This window comes from Drosophila mauritiana, chromosome X (assembly GCF_004382145.1).
Source record: "Drosophila mauritiana strain mau12 chromosome X, ASM438214v1, whole genome shotgun sequence".
NCBI classification, from domain to species: Eukaryota; Metazoa; Arthropoda; class Insecta; order Diptera; family Drosophilidae; genus Drosophila; species Drosophila mauritiana.
In genome coordinates this window covers 3,058,244-3,076,439 of record NC_046672.1, presented here as the reverse complement: position 1 = coordinate 3,076,439, position 18,196 = coordinate 3,058,244, and the positions used below count along the sequence as shown (strand labels likewise).

General features: G+C 41.5%; 2 protein-coding genes across 2 annotated transcripts in view; both read right to left on the bottom strand.

Annotated features, from left to right (window-relative positions):
• LOC117148177 (neurogenic locus Notch protein) overlaps window positions 1-15,385 on the bottom strand; it is a 36,183-nt gene extending 20,798 nt beyond the window's left edge. The window contains exons 1-2 of the mRNA XM_033315445.1: window positions 14,472-15,385; window positions 2,608-2,698 (exon numbers count right to left, since the gene is read on the bottom strand). Coding sequence (XP_033171336.1) covers window positions 2,608-2,698; window positions 14,472-14,631 — 251 coding nt within the window. The 5' untranslated portion in view covers window positions 14,632-15,385. The remainder of the gene's footprint in view (window positions 1-2,607; window positions 2,699-14,471) is intronic.
• A 323-nt stretch (window positions 15,386-15,708) lies between these two features.
• The window catches only part of LOC117146940 (irregular chiasm C-roughest protein), a 34,201-nt gene continuing 31,713 nt past the window's right edge, over window positions 15,709-18,196 (bottom strand). The window contains exon 6 of the mRNA XM_033313590.1: window positions 15,709-18,154. Within this exon, the coding sequence (XP_033169481.1) occupies window positions 17,664-18,154 (491 nt within the window). The 3' untranslated portion in view covers window positions 15,709-17,663. The remainder of the gene's footprint in view (window positions 18,155-18,196) is intronic.

Below are 18,196 nucleotides of genomic sequence, written 5' to 3'. Positions count from 1 at the left end.
GCGAACGTTTTTGGTGTGTGTGTGTGTTTGTGTGTGGGCATTTAGAAACACGCACACACTCACACACATGGCATGTCTGGAAAACAAAAGACTTAGGCAACGAACTTTTCTCACTCGACGGTTAATTCACTTTCTGAAGATTAAATACGTCTGGGCATAATGTTTAATTGCGATTCAATTCAAGTTGCCAGAAATTGTTAGATCCTTGGATAAGATACCCTTCTAAATTGAAGGGAGTTTTCCAATCCAGAGCTATGTATTTCTGCGAAAAGTTTACATTTCGAGTGTTAATTTAGTCGCTCTTGAGTGCACTTCCTCATTAAATTTGCTTCCACAATCAATTGAAGCTGATCTTGTTTGAGTTCTAAAACAGCACAGCAGTTTCAATGGCTGATCAGTTTGCCTTTTTTGATCGGTAAGATCTCGGCGTTCGTTGTTAACAGAGTTTTTCTAGCTTTTCCCCGACAGCCACCTCACCTCTCCTCCCCACAGAGGAGACTACACATGTCAACCGATCCTGGCTGGCTCTTTCTTTAACTATCTTTGGGCAATTACATAAAAGCGCTTGGCTCTTAGCCTAAAACTGCGAGATGCCAGCTTAGTTTTTTCTTTTCTTGTTTCGTTTATATATATATATATTGTTGTTGTGCAGACTCTTGGATCTCGGGATCCGTGGGTTATTTTACTTTGCTCATTCGCTTTTAGCTCTTTCTTTTCGTTGCCTTGCCTTGCCTTGGTTTTGCTTTTGGTTTTGGTTTTGCGATGATCATCAAAGGCACGATCAAGCCAATGGCCATGTGTATATGTGCTGGCCCCTCTTTCTGCAAGCCATTTTTTGGTTTGTTTTTTGATTTGGCGATAAGATCGCTTTGAACTTTTGTCTTGAGCTTGAGCTATTAGAGCTGATTTTTTCGGTCTCGTGGCCCAGGCCAACTGATCCTCGGATCGTTTACGGTTGATCCATGCTGATCCATTTACCACATTTTCTTGATTTGGAATTGCTCTGGTTGGCTTTCCGCTCTGCGTCCGAGAAACCTTAGCTTTTATGTGGCTCTTACGATCGCTTTTCCGCCTGCCAGCTTGTTTGTTTAATTGACTTGATTGCCAAACGGTTTGGTTTTCGTTTGGAGTGGACCGATCGACCACGAAACACAACTATCTATCTAGCCTTTTGCTCATGTCAAATGTCATGTAGTCGGGGTCTCAATTTTGTCTCTGCCATCTCAGAACAATGAGTTTGATTTATATGGCTAAGGAGCCACAAATGCGGAGAAAAAATCGTTTCTCGCTTGCGGTTTATGACATGTTAATGAGCAGCATCTCTTTAGGTCGAGCCACGCCCCCTCAGCATCCCCCTTTACGGCGGACATTTCTTTTGATGTATGAAACTGTTTTTTCTGTTTTTTGTGTTTTTTTTTGATGAGTCAGTTGAGCCGAACATTAAATAAAAGGCAACAATAATGGCAAATAAAAATGAGCAGACGCGCAAAACACGAGAGGAGTTTTTGGAGAAATTCGCCGATATTAACTTTTTACATGCTAATGGCTAACAAAAAGAAAAACCCTTTTAAAAGGCATAAAAGCCAACTTTCTGTTACAATCGGTTGCCATAGCTGCATATACATATTTGTTTCCGTTCTTCCCTCTGGTGACCTAACACAGATACCAGATAAAAATAAAAAAAAATAAAATCCAGTTGATCGCTGGAAATAGTCGAAGCATGAGTCTTCGCCTCGAACTCTTTGGAATGCAATTCGATCTTAGCTTTTTGTGTGTTCTTGCAATGGTTTTTTTTTTGTTTTTTTTTTTAATTATGCCATGTAGGTTTCGGCCCGCTTCACAGACTCGTAAAAATCGTTGACGACAGTCTGTCAAAATATATGGATATAGCGATCGTTTCACCGGCTCGACTCTCCGAACGGACTCTCTATTTATAATAACTCAAACGGAGTTATGCGTTGCGTACGTGCCGTTTGTTTTGGCCGCATTTGATTTATTGCAGAGACAACAGCGAAATAGACAAAAGACCAAAAAAAAAAAAATAAAAAAAAAAATGCTGAAATAAATAACAGACAGCACACGGAGGAAACAAAATACGAAAATCGAAATACGAAATACGAAATACGAGATACGAGGCGAGTGAAAATCATGCGAACCGGGCTAAAGGCACGAACCAGAGACTCCCAGACTCTCGTTTAGGTTCAAACCGATTTGCCAGGAATGTCGCTCGACAACGAGCCCGATTTGATTCGATCCGCGGCAGAGAAGACTGCAGGCCGAAGACTGCAGACCGGAGACCGCAGACCGAAGGCTGCAAGACGGAAGATTGTGCGGGCGCTTTTGTCTGGCCGAGCAGCAGCAACAACAACGCACCTCCTTTTGTCTAGACGAATTTCGAGTTAAATTAAAAAAGAGTGCGCAGCACACCAAAATCCCTTGTCCTTGAAAATGATCTCTTGATTGACATATGCAAATGCCACAGAGAAATACATAAATTATGTGATCTTTAAAGCCAGTATCCGTTGAGCCATTAACTATTTTAACAACTTCTTCATGAGTGGTTCAAATAAAATGTATGCATTAAAATTAATATTAAACTTTACTCACGCGCAGTAGGTTTTGCCATTGAGTTGTGTGACGCAGGTGCCGCCATTCTGGCAACCCACACTTGTGCAGGAAGCGGCCACCAACGCGGTATCTGAAAGGATAAAAAGTGGAAAAGTTCATTGTTAGTTGTAGTCCATTTGGGATAACACACTACTAACATTCCCAATTGAGCTTATTTATGAATCTATGCTTTATAGATGCCAAAAGCTAACCGCCATATCTGTAAGATCATGCTAACTTGTCGCCCATTTATGTCTACTTAACATGCCACATGGTTGCAAGCGAAGGAACAGACCGACATGCTACATACAACAGGGCTGGGGGAGAATAAAAACATTCTTGTTCTTTTCTGTTTGCTGAAGATCGAGAGAGATCGCACATATATGTATGTTTGCTGCCTTTTAAGGACAAACGGGCGGCATGTCAAAGTCACCGTCTTCATCATTATTATCATCATCATTGTTGCCAATCACAGACAAAAAGTTCACTGCACTTGAACTGCCCAGCGCTGCAGAAAAGTCGTCGGATAAGAAAACTGAAACGTTTGCAATCAAATCAAATTATTATTAAGCATAAATTACACACACACACAGAAGAAAAGAGCGAAGGAGCACACACAAAATTTATGCTTATTCCATTGAAAAATATCGGGCAACCAAAATTAAACAAACGAAGCCGCAAACAAGCCGCAATCCCCCCAATTTCACTTCACCTCTTCAGGTTCAGTAGTCGTACGAAAAATTATATATATTATATATATTAGTTATGAACAGATTGGCTCGGAATGCTGGGCACTTTTGAATTGTGCAGGTGATGCAAAAATAATATTTTCTTCACTTCATCTCAAACTAATCAAATTTTGCATGATAGATTTTTTGTTATTTTCATTATTGTTTGAAGCTGCACTCATAACGCTTTTCACACCTTCGCTGCTAATATCTTGCGCCCAACTGTGCTATATATGTTTGCTAATTGGGCGTGTGGCGATTTCCTGCGCTGCCAAGAGGTCCGAATAAAAAAAACTATAAAATCGGTAGAGGGGTTCCTAACTCAGCTGAACACAGTTCTGCCATGCGATTTGGTTCATTTCGAGGCGACGACAATAAGTTTTGATTGCCCCCGTCAGGCGGAGATAAATAAATCGCTTTGTCTGCCGAAAGGGGCGTGGCATGAGCGCGGCAGTGGGGGCGGCGGTATATATGTGTGGGGGCTGTATTTATACACACACACACAATGAATGAGTGACCACTGTCTTGCAAACACGAGCGCAAATCAAATGCAAAAAAGGCTTAAGCTAAAGCGCCAATTGAGTGAATGCACAAATTGAGCATTTCCAAGAATAAATGGAAAGGAACTATATTGACCAAATATACAAACTATCGATCAACTATACTAACTATACGAACTATTGATCGACCAAATGAATAATGCATTTTGCAAGCATACACGGTCCCACTAATAACCCACATTTTCGCACACTGTTCGCTTCTCCTTTAAACATTGATGATCGATGGCTTGTGGACAAGACGTGGCATAAATGGCCAAGATATATATATTTATATATATACATATATATGCCTGATTAACTGGCTAATGACAATGCAAAAAAAAAGAGATAACTTCAAATTGAGTCACAACCAGTGTGTGCACAATGTTGCAGAAATTTATGCAAAAGGAAAAATATTGCAGCATGCTCAGATGTTGCTCTGCATTTGATTTGATTGTCTTCGTTGTCCGCGAGTGTGTGTGCGCGCGCTTGTTTGTAAACTAATTGACCTCAATTAGTGTAAAAAAAAAAGATATACAAATGCCACAAATCCAGCAGATAAATCCAACAGATATAAATATAGTGCACAGAATCAGTGTGTTGTGGGTGGGCAGCCTGCAAATGTGCAAATTTTGGCCAAGCCAAAACATTCTATATCTGGCCAACTTTCGATTAAAAAATCGTATTAAGACTGAAATATATTGGCGCACTAACTGATAGCCGACAAATGTGTGACAAAAGTGGCCAAGTGGAGTGGGCAAATGGGTCTGAAATTGAATTTATACACATTCCAGGTAAAGATCGCTCGTTGGGGACAGAGCTTAAGTGGGTTTTTTTTTCACCGAGAGGTGTGGCCTGGGCTTATGGCTCTGTTTAATTAATTTGCCGGCAGGGAAGGCGAGAAAGACAGACACATATGTATGGGCACTCAACGCTTCATCGACAGAGCGTGAAAAGATTTTCAGTTTTTCAGTAGGTTTATATTTTTTTTTTTGTGTTTTGGCTTTTTGTAGATGGGTTTTTATTGCGTGTGATTTACCGCACATGTAAAATCAACGTGGAATCGCTTTTGGCCGGCATTTATGCGCCGCTTAGGCAGATGCTTTTCCGCTTTTCCGCTTTTCCATCGCCACCGACAAATGAGCTGTTAATTGCTTGAGTTGGCTCAAACCGAGTTAAGACCTAATTAAACTTGCTCAACGATATGTGTAATAGAGATTGTCGGTTTTTAGTTGGCTTAGTTTGGCGGCCAAGTGCGGGGCTATCTCAAAGTCACGACATTTCGCAATCACCGATGAAAGCAGGCGTGACTGTGACTTGCAAATATCCGTGATATTGATCGATGGAAATGACACGGAAACGACAGAAAGAAAATGTTGCACGTTACAAGAGCGAGTTATTTTTCGTTTTTAATATTTAACTAAGTTGTTTTGGTCCCTTGCCAACTGAAAAATATTGTCAAGCGGCTATGAAGCGATCAATGAACCACTTGTAATTACCCCAAAAAACCATTTACATACATCAAACAAACATGAACGACAAAAAAGGAAGCCAAGACAATAATGAAATATCTCCGCTGCTTTTTGTTTCTTTACAAATGCTGCTTATCGAATTTAAATTTTTCGCATTACCACATACGAAAAGAAAAAACAACAATGAAAAAGTAGCAAACGCTATCAGCATAATAAGCAACAACAGCTGCGACAACTAAAACAAAAAGCAACCACACCAAACTAAAACAAGAAAAGCACCAACAAACACAAAAAAGCCAAACCACGGCCAAAAATTTCTCACGCTTTTCTCTAAGCACAAAAAAAAAAAAAAATAATAATAAAAAAAAAAATAAAAAACGAAAACATATCAACAAGAATGTCAGCAAGTGGGGATATTAAATAAAACAGCAAAACAAAATTAAAGCTTAAATTAATCATAGATTTTCTCTCCACTTCGGAAAAGCTCAAACGTGCCACGTGCAACCAGAAGGATAAGCAATGTGTCTATCTACTTGCAACTGAAGTAGGAAACTATAGGACCAGTAACTTTTTCGGCCTTATCGCGTCCATACAACACCATTCCGCTGGGCCCACTTCCTTATCGAAACTCAGTTTGTTCTCAGGCCGCCTTCATGTTTATTCATGATTTTTATTCGGCGACAATTTCGCCACGATTCGTAAATGGATTTGAAAAAGCCCGGATGCAACAAGTCATCAGACTCGTGAATTCATGTGTAGGTGATTAAAAAGTAGTTGTGATCCTAACTTGTGCTTTCGTCTTACTATTCTAAACGATCTCGCTAGTGTTTTGTACAAACAATAGCAATTAACTAGAAATGGAAATACATAATTATATTCATCGAATCGCAGGCTACTGTTCTTTTGGGCCCACCTAACCGTTTCTTGACAGGAATCTTTTGTTATCTGCCGAACAAATTTACTTGTATTGCTTATTGATCGTTTAACCCCCGCAACATGTATTTATTTGGCTTCCAATTTGGCACTCTCAAGTATTTCCATTTGCGATTGATCTCGGGCTTACTCGTCCATTTATGCACATTTATTGTATTCGAAGCGTATGGCGAGAGATGATAAAAGAAATTTTCATACACAATTTGCGACGCAAAAACTGCAACTGTGATAAGCTGGCAAAGAAAACGAAGCGATCATCGAGCGATCATTATTTTTATGGGAACTGTGCGGCGAATGATCACAAATTGCTGCGGGGGCCAGCAATAAATAAGTACTTTGCCTACATAAATGTGTAATGGCAAATAGAAAATTGGTCAGTAGCAATACAGTGGCGGGAAAATCAAGAGCAGCTCGAATAACTTGAATAATTTCGATCGATGTTATTGAAAGGTGAAGGCAACTCGTCTTTAGTTGCAAGTTGCATCTTTTTTTGCATTGGATTTAGGTGCAAGCTATCGAGTGGAGTTCATTGACCTATAATCCTAATTTTTCTTTGGTAAATTGAAAAGCACACATATTATTGTGGACTTGGCTGTAAGTATAGAGGCGAGATGCCGAGGGTCTTGGAAAATGAACGGCCTGCAGAGGCGTTGTAACAACAGCAGCAGGCAACAAAATGCGGAAAGATTGTAAAGTGTTAATGAAAAAGTAGCCGAGATCGGTGGAGAATCGAGTAGCAAAAGGGGCTCGAGCGGCGGGAAAAAGGGGGAGTGGCACTCAGGGGCGGTGGGGCGTGGAGCGGGGCAAGTCGTAAAACGAATAAACGAGTGTGGGAACCGACGTCAACGAAACACACAACGTCTCGCTCTTTCTTTTCGTCTTTTTGGGTTATGTGGCATGGAATTTTGCCTTGGCTCGCTCCCCCTCTCTTTCCAACCCACTCTACCCGTCTTTGTCGCTCCATCTGCCTCCATCTCTTTCGGCCCTCTATCTCTATCTCTGCTAACCCCTTTTGTTTGGTCCGAAGCGTCTGAAGCTTCTGATAGATTAATAGGCCACTGTCGTCGGCGATAGCAAAAAAAAAAAAAGAAAAAAAATAGAAAAAAAAATAGAAAAAAAAAGAGGAAAAATCGGACAAAATACAACTCCAATGCCCCTCCCCACACAACCGCCACTGCCTAAGCCATTCATACGTATAATTTTGGGGCAACATGGGGGAGGAAGTATGTGGTTTTTGCGGTCTACGATATTGCTATTGCAACATATGTTGAAATAGATTTCGGATTAGACGATCGTTGTAAAGGGCGAGTTGTTGTAACCGAAGGGGAAGTGCCTGAGAATGTGGTTTATGGGCACCCTGATTGATGTCTTCATGAGTGGGTTGAGCCCGACTTGTAAATAATATATAATTTGTTAATAGAAAGAAACAGGAAACTTATAACTGCACTAGCTGCTCAATTGAATCATCGAACGTTGAGTTTATAAATATTATGAACTTCATGATCTTTAATAAAGAAACTAAGTGTGGTAAGTAAAAAACCCATTTGCAAGACGCAAAACTTTTCACAGTTGAGCGCTGTTTCCACTTGATGATCATCACTCCGTTTTCCCCCCGTTTTCCACGCCGACTCGCACTTTATTTTCCCACACGAGAAGCTCGGATGATTAGCATAATGCTTAGCCAAATGAAAGATAATATTATGGGAATAATTGACCTACCCGACGATGTAATTGAGTGCATGATAAGAGGGGGTGGAAAACGTTTCGGCAGGCAGGATGAGTGATAAACAGCCCTCCGGAAAGGACACACAGCTGCAGTTGTAAGTAATCCATATGCATGTACACAAGTATATGGTTTTTTCTTTTTTCTTTTTGGTAATTGAAGTGCACTTGAAAACATATGCGACACTTTGACAAAATCCGCCCTCGCCGGGGCAAAAACATATAAAATGCATGCAGAGAGGGAGAGAGAGAGAGCGCGAGAGCGAGAGAGCAAGAGCTGGGGTTCAAGAGGTCGAGGCTGAAGGAAATGCGCGCCAAACTGAAAAAAGGCCGCGCAGGCGCACAAACAAAAAGGGTTGTTGCTCGGAAATCCATAAAAATAATGGCATATGAGTGATATTGTATGGAGTCTCGTCTCCCTCTCTCTCTCTACTCCTCTTGTCTATATGTACTTTAAATAAACTGAAGCATTTAACACTTCCGGCAGACAACAAAGCAGCGTGTGAATGTTTAGTTAAAGTTCGGAAAACGACAAAACTGAAATGGACGAAAGAAAGAAAAAAAGCCAGAGTCTTCAATTCATATTTACTTTCCACCTCTGCTAATTTGTCACCGAAGAAACGCGGGTTCTTCTGGCGCCCTAGCAAATGGCCTTATGCAAATGTCGCGCAGGTTGCCAGCACTAGAGGAAAAGTCAAAGAGAAAGAGTCTGCAGACTCGGAAGATGCATCTGCGAGATATGGCTCCTAATCAATGCTAAGTGAGCGTTCAGATGAAGTGGAACCCAGTTGAACCCAGAACCCAGTAAACTATGACTTTAAATTCCAGATTGGTACATATACTAAAATATTCCAGTTTGATATCGAAACTTAGTTATTCTATTTATAGTTAAAACTTCAACTTCCAAGCCAAAACAGAGACGTCCTTTTTACATGTTTCCTTCAAGATTCTCATCTTAAGTACTTCAGAGCCAGCGAGTGTCAGACGCTTGAAATTTGAGATACATTTTCAAGTGGCAGCTTGAAGCATGTGTTTATCTCAGTGTTTGTGTATCCTGCAGTTTCAAAGGTGCCTTTTATTTCTTTTAAGGATCTATCAGGGTATCTAGTTACTTTACAATGTATCTACCTTTAGACGTAAGTGAGCAAATTTGCAGTTATTTCTTGTATCTTTGCCATTGAATGATGCACAATTCCTTGCTAATGCTGTGAGTGAGGGTATCTGCAATGGTTCTGAGACTCCCAAGACCACCATGAAAAGTATCATTCGGTCATATCATCCCGTATCTTTCTGCATGGCTTCTTCCTTCGACCACCGATCATTACTATTATTATTATGCAAGCCAAAGTATCTATGCATCTCTTCAAGTCAACCACTCACTTGAGCTTGGACCGATCTCTATTCTCCTTCTGCAGATGATTCTCAAACACGCATGTGAAGAGAAACATGGAGACGGAGACTGAGAAAGACAAGGAGAAGGCGGAGGAGAAGAAGGAAGAGACGACAAAGTCGGAGCAATTTCAGTTTCAACTTGAGAAGACGACGAGCACACGATCGGCGACTGTCGTCGATCCGCTCAAGTGTATATAATGATGATTGTCATTTTTCATTGCCTCCTCCAAAACAGGATAGAAGACGGGAAAGAGACGGCTATACAGCGAGCAATAGAGCGAGAAAGGGAGAGGCCAGAGTCGGCCTGGCCAAGAACATGAAGTTTCTATGCCAACTGATTGCGTTTGCCCAGGAAATCGTAAATTTCTTTAATGACAAGACCAGGGCATCGAAACGAATTTTCTTGCGACTTAGCATACAACGGCAATTTTCAAATTATTTTTGAATTTCTTATTCTTATTCTTGTACTTGACATAATTATAAAATATTTTCAAGTTTTATATTCTTACAACAATTTAATAATACACGAGAAAGTATTGAGGAAAATTAAGTTTTTTCCTTATAATATTTTCATAGCTGCGTTAGTAGAAACGATAAGTTACTACTATTAAGATCGATATTTTCCTACTGCTTTTCCACATTTCGAAGATGAGAGATCTGTTTGTATAAGAGTATCGGAGTAAATCGCATGGCAACATAGGGGGATTTCTAGGGGGCGTGGCAGGGGCGCAGTCTAAAAGCCCAAAAGCCTGGAAGACAAGAAGAGACCGGGCCAAAAACGAAGGAGAGAAACCAAAACCAAACCAAACCAAACAAGACACTTTGGGTAATATCTATAAAAACTGCTGTTGGTGTTGGTGTTTCTTAGAGGGGGGAAGGGGCGGGGCTGGGTCGAAAGGAGGGGTTCTTCTGAGGTTGTCAGCCTTTTTTGTTTTGTTGTACCTCTCAGATACTTCAAGAACCAGCCACACAAAGGAGAGAAGACCAAAGAGACCAGCCAAGAAAACCCAAGAAAACAGAGGGAAAAAAACTAAAAACTTGTTCGGTCAGTGCGTTCGTCGTCTCTGTTTGTGTGTATCTTGTATCTTGGCTCGAATAGTATCTGTGTGTGAGTACCTGTATCTGCCGTCTCGAAATGTACATGTGTTGGCCATAAAGAAAACTCATTAAACTGGCCATGGCAGAAAGAGTAAGTCAGGGCGCACTAATTCGCCTGGCCATCATTAAAAGTCAATAAAAGCCGAGAAGGGAAGAGCAGAGTGGACTTGAGAGCCAAGTCAAGTCAAGCCGAGCCAAGCCGAGCTGAGATTTAGAATCCATACAATCCGTGGATTTTTCTAAGCGGATTTAATTGCAGCCGACACATGTGAGGACTGTTTTCATAATTAGTTTGGCCAGCAAAACAGTACATACATATCTGCACATACTTACATATCTGTAGAGAAGAAAACCTCAATTCATTCGTTGGCCATTTGAGGCATTTTCCCAAGACAAAACCTGGAAAGTAGTTGTCAACATATACACTGGAGAGAGAGATGGGCTGGGAAAATGATTTTCATGTTTATGCAATGACTATGGGAACAAATAACAAATATCAGCCAAGACAGCGCGCAAAAACATTGTGGATTTCCGGAGAGCGAAGATACCGAGAAGAAGACTGCACATTGCCAAACGAAATTCTACCTGAAGAGCCTGGCCAATTCTGGTTTCAAAGGTGTGTCCCGAAAAACAGGATCGAGATCGAGCATCGGGATCGTCTGGAACGGAACGGAACGGAACTGCTCTGCCGCATATCCAATGCCATATCAAGTGACCACCAGGCAACAAGATTCCTCGACTCCTCAACTCCTCTGCTTTACTTTGTTTTCTTTTTTTTCTTATTTTTTGAAGTTTACTTTATCACTTACAGGTTTTTTTGATTTTGGCCAGGCGAAAGGCAAGGAGTAAAAGCAGATTTAACACTTGAGAAATTAGCTGATTTCATATACGAGTACCGTTTTTTAATTAAGTCTTCTTAAGTTACTGATGGGAAAGTTATATTTTCAAGTGATACTCCTGGTTTTTTTTTCGCCCTGTTGGCCATCGTCGGCGGCGTCGATTAATTAATAAATGCGACAGTAAATGGTCGATAAGTGGTTGTCTCAAATTAATTGAGACGCCCAAATAAGACAGACTTTCACAATAATCTGCGTTTTTAAGTGCCGCGTCCTTGGAAAAGGGTGTGCATTCGTGGGAATTGGCCTGGTTTTTGGCTTTAGGTGTTATAAATGCATCTCAGACATACAGTTCGGAGTTATTTATATTGATTAAGGTTGAGGTATTGGAATTCGAGTTTCATTTGAGCTGGTTTTTAATGACTGCAGTGTTTTTACTCACTAACTGAAGTATCGGCATTCTTACCAATTGGTTCTCACATCTTTTAACGATCATTTAATGCATTATTTATTCAAATGGTATTTATTAATGATGCCTAGTTGTGACTCTACATGCTTAAGAACGTAGATTTCGCAGCTATAAATCTAGGTAGTCCTACCCTCATCTCCAGTTGATCCTTCAATTTAAGTGCCCGTCCTTCCTTTGCCCCTTAAATTTTATTTCCATTAAATTTGGTTGCAGCTTTATGTGGATGATCCATTCCGACCATAAAGTGCACACTTTACGACCCATAACCATGGGCATGTTGGTTATGCATCGCCATACATGCCATACAAACATACATACACATTCGTGCATATATAGTACTTTATGTAGTATATTTATGTTGACTGAAGTCTAGGCGAGGGCTAATTAGGGATCCGCCGTGTGCGTGACTTACGAAAGTCAAGAAATGTGTTTTGGGTTTTCACTTCTTTAGTTTTGGGGTGCACACAGGATATACAGGAAATAGCTAAGAGAGAGCGCGCAGATACAAAAGTATCTGAAGCGATACTCTACTCTATGCCCGCTCGTTTCCCCTCTCGCTCACGCACCATGCCGTGCCATGCCATAGCATATCGTAATTTGATCTTTGAGCAAACAGCAAAAAGGACGCGCATGTGCAATATGCCAGGACGCAGGGGTTGCTCCTGCTCCTGCTGCTTCACTTTTGGCTCCAGGAGCCCAGCTGTCGTTTATTCCTACTACACATACGATGAAATCGAATGCGGTGGTTGGTTCTGGTTCTCGGGTCTCTGGTCTCTGGTCTCGAAACCGTTACGTGCCACATTAAACCTGCAAAAAATAATACCCTAAATTGTTGGCTAAATGCAGGCGTTCGATCGCACAAAGTTGAACAAACTTGGATTGGAGCTAATGGGGCGTAAATTTGTGAGAACTTAATCGGTACAAAAATGCACATGAAGATTCGAGAGATTTTTTTTTGTCTTTTTTCCAACTTCGAACACTTTTTTCTTAGAGCAGCAGCAGAAGAATCGAGTGAACTGAATGTAAAGGTTGCCCAGTTTTTGCAACATTTCTGGCATCAATTTACACTTTTGTTATTACTACTTTCAGCTTTTTTTTCACCCTGCACAACCCGCTCTATATGCGTAATTATTTGTATATTTTTTCGCCTGTTTATTTACCTTTTACTACAACGTTGTGCAAAGATCACACGATCGCCCATGGCCAATAAAGCCAGCAAAAAAAGAGTTTAGGAGGCGGAAACCCGAGCTCAGGAAACGATGCCCAGGTAAAAGTTATAAAAATAATAGTTCAACGCTCTTCGGTTGCAGCTGTTTGAAAAAATAGCAGAGATCATAGAGTTATAATAAAGTTCCCCAGTGCTCAGGGATCAAACTTCTAGTGGTGATCATTTAAATTGATGGATTTCGTTAGATTTTGGAATAGTGAACAACAATGGAGAATTATCAAATTTGTTCAAATTACTATGATACATCTTCTTCGAGCTGCATTCCCCATACTTTCTCATCGCTGAGCCGAGAATTCCGCCGAAGAGATTTCGAGTTCCGTGGAAAGCTGACATTTACTGGGGCAATCGACCCTAAGTACACCCACAACCGATCCGATCCGATCCGATACGATTCGGTGTTTGCTCAGTGATTAGACAACGGCCGCTCCATATGCAAATACCAAGTAGGCCCCATGTGCATGCGGCACAACACGGCGTGTGGAGGAGCTCGCTTCCAAAGCTGGAAAGGAAGTTGGCCACTCACTGGCGAGCAAATAGCGCAGTGAGAAAACACAAAGGAAAGAGTGCTGGGCATGGAAAAACTCGCCTTTTGCCGACGGTAAAAACGGTCTTTCTTGTTTCGAAAAGGTGGGTTTCCAAATCTGAGAGAGCATGCGCAGTCGGCGGAGAGCGAGACAGCGACAGCGAACGAGCGAGAGCGAGAACGAGATCAGCGAGACAACAAGGAGAGAGAGGAAAAAAAAAAACGACCACCTGTCCGAAAAGCGACAACAAAGCGAGGCGAAGGAAGACAGCGCAAAAGGAAGCGCGGTGAACACAAGCCACGAAAAGGAAGGCGAAGAGCAGTAGGAGCTGCCCAAAAGGGAGACGAACGAAGAGGGTCGAAAAGGGAGTGGAGAAACACTGAGAACGCATTTGGAGCTGTGTTCATCGGGATTCCGATGATTCCGTCAAGGTGGGATTTACAACAATCTATGGGCTTATTAAGCAGATTAAGTAGCACCAATTGTACCACTTCTATTTGGATTACAGTTGCATGGGTTGCTTAGTCACTTATCTGTTGCGAATGCATCCGATTTTATAGACCAACATTTCCTAGCTGTGCAATGCAGCGAACTATCCAACGGGTTTGAGCGGAACTAGTCCAATTCAAAAGTATATTTTGTAATTGCAATTTCAGTTGATTCGAATGTTCAGAAAATACGAGTATGCTTCATTTAAAAATGACAACTAGATATGCGATTTAGTACTAAAAGTTAGGATCCACATCTTGCAGCTATACAAGACCATCTTATCTCTAGTTTTGGTTCTGTAAAACCGTTCTTTGGCGAGCGTTTTGGATCGGTTTTGAGCCCCCTGGAATTCCAGTTTGTGCACCCACCCTATTTTCGGGCGACCCCGCCTGTCCCCCCCTCGTCGTTCTGATCGGCGTCTCCGCTTTACTCACCAGTTCCGCGGACGGTGTTTGGCAAATTCGCAAACGCCAGCGTCAGCAGCAGCAGAGGCAGCGACGCCGGCAGCGATGCAACGGCGTGCATTTTGTTAATCCAAAAACAAATCCAAGTGTTTGGTGCGCGACTGCGACGTCGGCTGCGCTGCGATTGCATTGTAATCCAGTTTTCCAGTTAACCACTTTTCCAGTTTTTCACCTCTACTCGCTTCGGTTTCTTTAGCGCTCCTCTTTGGTCTCTCTTTGAGGATATGTTTAACAGCGAGTTTGGGTTGAGTTTAGTATGCTAGTCTCAGTAGTTTAGGCAATTTTTTGTTTTAGCGCGTTTTCTCTTGTATAGTTTTGAACTTCAGACTTTAAAGCTTTATTTGATAAACTAAGAGGAGGCACTCTCCCGACGACGGCGACATTTTCCGCTTTGAAACATAAAAAAAAAGTGGCAAAAAAAGAACGCTTTTCGTGTATCTTTTGCTTGCTTTTCTCTTCGCGAGGATCGAGCACAAATTCAAATTCAAACCGACGCCGCACGCTTGCGTATTGCTCTCTTCCTCTTGCGCTTCTTGCACTCGGCTTCCGTCTCACTCTCACACACGCGCGACTCGAGGTAGATACACTTTTCGAAAATCCTTGTTTCTCTCCCTCTCTCTTTCCTTCGCTCTCTCGTTGCTATCCCTTCGACAGGCACTCCTTGCTCTTGCTGAACGGCTTTCCCGCTGGGGCCATCCTTTTCATTTCATGGCATTTGCTTGCTTTGATTGATTTGTTTGTGTATCCTGTTGGCTGCGCGGTTTTGCGTGCGTTGTTGCACTCACTTCCAAAAAAAAAAACGTTGAGAACTGTGCTCTGCGCTTTCCAGGTTCGTCTGCCTTACGCTCGTCCGCTTTCACAACCGTTTCGTCCACTGGAAAAAAGCGATCTGTTTCAAATCGGCGGTGTGACCGCCTCGCTGCGAGAAAAAGATACCGTATGGCGGGCAGCCATCTTGCCAGCGCGCTCTTTCGCAGCGTTTCGAGATCGGTTGGTGAACAAATAACGTTAGCCGGGCTCCGAACCTCTTCGAAGCGTGGTTTCCCTTTTCGCCCAATGGCGTTTTAGTGCCGTCATAGCGTTATGTAGAAATTACGCTGTGTAAAGTGTATGTAATTCGACAAAGTAAAATTCGCAGGCACTGGAAAAAATTATGCATTCATTTGTCCGATTGAAAAACGCACTTCTAGCATTTTGAAGTATTTTATTTTCCTTTTGTTCTCGTATCTTTATTTCAACTAATTTGAGTTGTTCTCGACTTAAGTTAGGTTTTTCGTACTTTGCCTTTTTCCCGCAATACGTTCTTAGTTTTCATTTTCCGAACCTTCCTCGCACATTCGCAATTATCATACTTTACTTGGCTTAATAGGATTTCATTTGAAATTACTTTCGTTTCGTGTAACGTCTATATAATTGAACTCTTAATTGAATCGTTTGACAATTATCCAAAGAATGTAACACCATCCTTATCTCCGATTTTCGGAACGCTATCCCAGTTAAAAAGCTCTGCGCAATTAGCCCGCGGAAAGAATAGAATTAGATTCGAGTGTATAAATCAGGATAAACGAAGGACATCTAAAGCATTTTCAGAATTACTCTAGATACATACATTTGTATATTTGTGTATATGTTCCCGAAAAAGAATAAATTTAAAAAAATGAACGAATAAATTAAATAATTACAGTATTGGCTTAGTGAATTAAGAACCCAACGAGGAATCATAAGGCAGCATTTCGTGTTAAAAATTTAACGCTTTACACTTACTTGCGTTTTTTGGTAGATCGCTCAAATGTTTTACAAATTGTTTCTAAGCTTTTTAAGTTTTACCTTTAAAATTGTTTACACGTACTCTCATTTACGTCTATAAATAGGCTTAAACCTAAACTAGGCAGACAAAAAAAAATACAAACATTCTCTCTAATCTTAGCTAGTCATTTAATTCAAGCGTTGACATACACATTTATGCTCTATATATATATACGATATACAATATTTCATTTGCTTCTTTACATAATTGATTTAAGTTCAAATATCAGTTACTCGCTTAGGGCTAGACAAAAAAATATTCAAGTTTTCACACGGATGCTGGATGCCGGATGCTGTGGCCCTGGAAACCCGATCAGCAAGTTTGGAAAGTGGGAACTATTTATGCTTGGTGGTTCTAATTGTATTTACTTCATTTAATCACCAATATGCGGACATCTTTTTCAGCTATTTGCGGGATTTTCGATCAGATTGCAATAATACTGCAGCATCTCGTAAAAATATAGATTTCAATTCAATTCGAGTGTTTGTGCAAAGTAATGGCGGATTTTCAATGCATATACATGTGTGTAGTTTGATGTTTTTTACTTTTGGCTCTTTTCGATCGGGTCACAGGTCAAACACGGCACTTACTCTAAAAGTTTCTCTCACTGCATTCAGTTTGTTTCGTTTTATGTATACGTATAATTAAGTCTAAAAATTTGATAAATTTTGGCTTAGAAAATTGTTTTGCTTGCTGCTTTTACTGCATTTTTGCATTTCGTTTGCTTTCCTTTTTTTTTAGTTCCAACTAACTACAGGCTTTTTGTTTTTAATAATGTATATAATTGAATTGATTTTCGGTTTTGTTTAAAATTGTATGCAACTCGCTGTTTAAAATGAACTTTTGAAGTTTTGTAGTTGTTTTGTTTTTTCTTTTTGTTTCATTTCTGTTCGATACGTTTCGTGTCTAATTGATATACGATTTTTTACTCGATAAGTAGCTTAAGATTTGCACTAGTTGATATAATTTGCCGCTGCGAAACTCATCGAGCTCAGCCATAAAATAATTAACGCTATAAATCACAATACGGTTTTTGTTTTCTTTTGTTTTTTGTTTTTCGTTTTTACACATGTTTAGGTTTATTTTTACTCAAGGGTTGAACTCTTTTCTTGGGGTCTGCACGTTACAAATTTACAATTTCAGCCATGTCACATATACCGTAGTCAGTTGCACTTACTTCCCAAGACCTTTTCGAAAGTGGTCCACACCGCTTGAACCAGAATTACGCTAATATCGATGGACAAAAAAAAGTTTACACACTAGAAGTTCGGCTTTTAAATACACTTATGAGTTATGCTAGTGCCTTCTATATGTATGTACTGTATATATATGCATGTATGTATCCTTCGCGCAGCTTAAACATGAGTGGCCAGAGGTCCTTTCTGCGTGTGTCCTTTCCCATTGTTGGACAGTATAAACTGGCCGGACGGACTCTGGGCGCACTGGCCGCTGTTGCCGCCGCCACCGCCCGCTAGGGGCGTGGCCGCCAGCGTGTTGCTGCTGGCGGTCAGGTTCGAACTGCTGCCGCTGACGCTGCCACCCGCTGCCACGCCCCCGCCGCCGCCGCTGGGCGTCGAGCCGCCGCCCCCGCCCCCGTTTGCGTTCACATTTGCCACGGGGCTCGTGGTGATCACGGCGCCGCCCACGAAATGCTTGAGTCCGCCGTTGGCGTGGTGGGCGTGGCCGTGGCGAGCGGCATGATAGGGGGGCGGGGCGGGCGTGGCCGCCGGATTGGCGGTGCTCGGCGGCGGGAGGGGCGGCAGGAGCGAGGAGTTCGTCCTTAGGTAGGGATTACCGTAGATGGCGCTAAAGCGGCTATCGATGCCGTTCTGCAGCAGCGGTTGTCCTGCGAAAGGCGAGAGATCACATCAGTTTCAATGCACAAGTG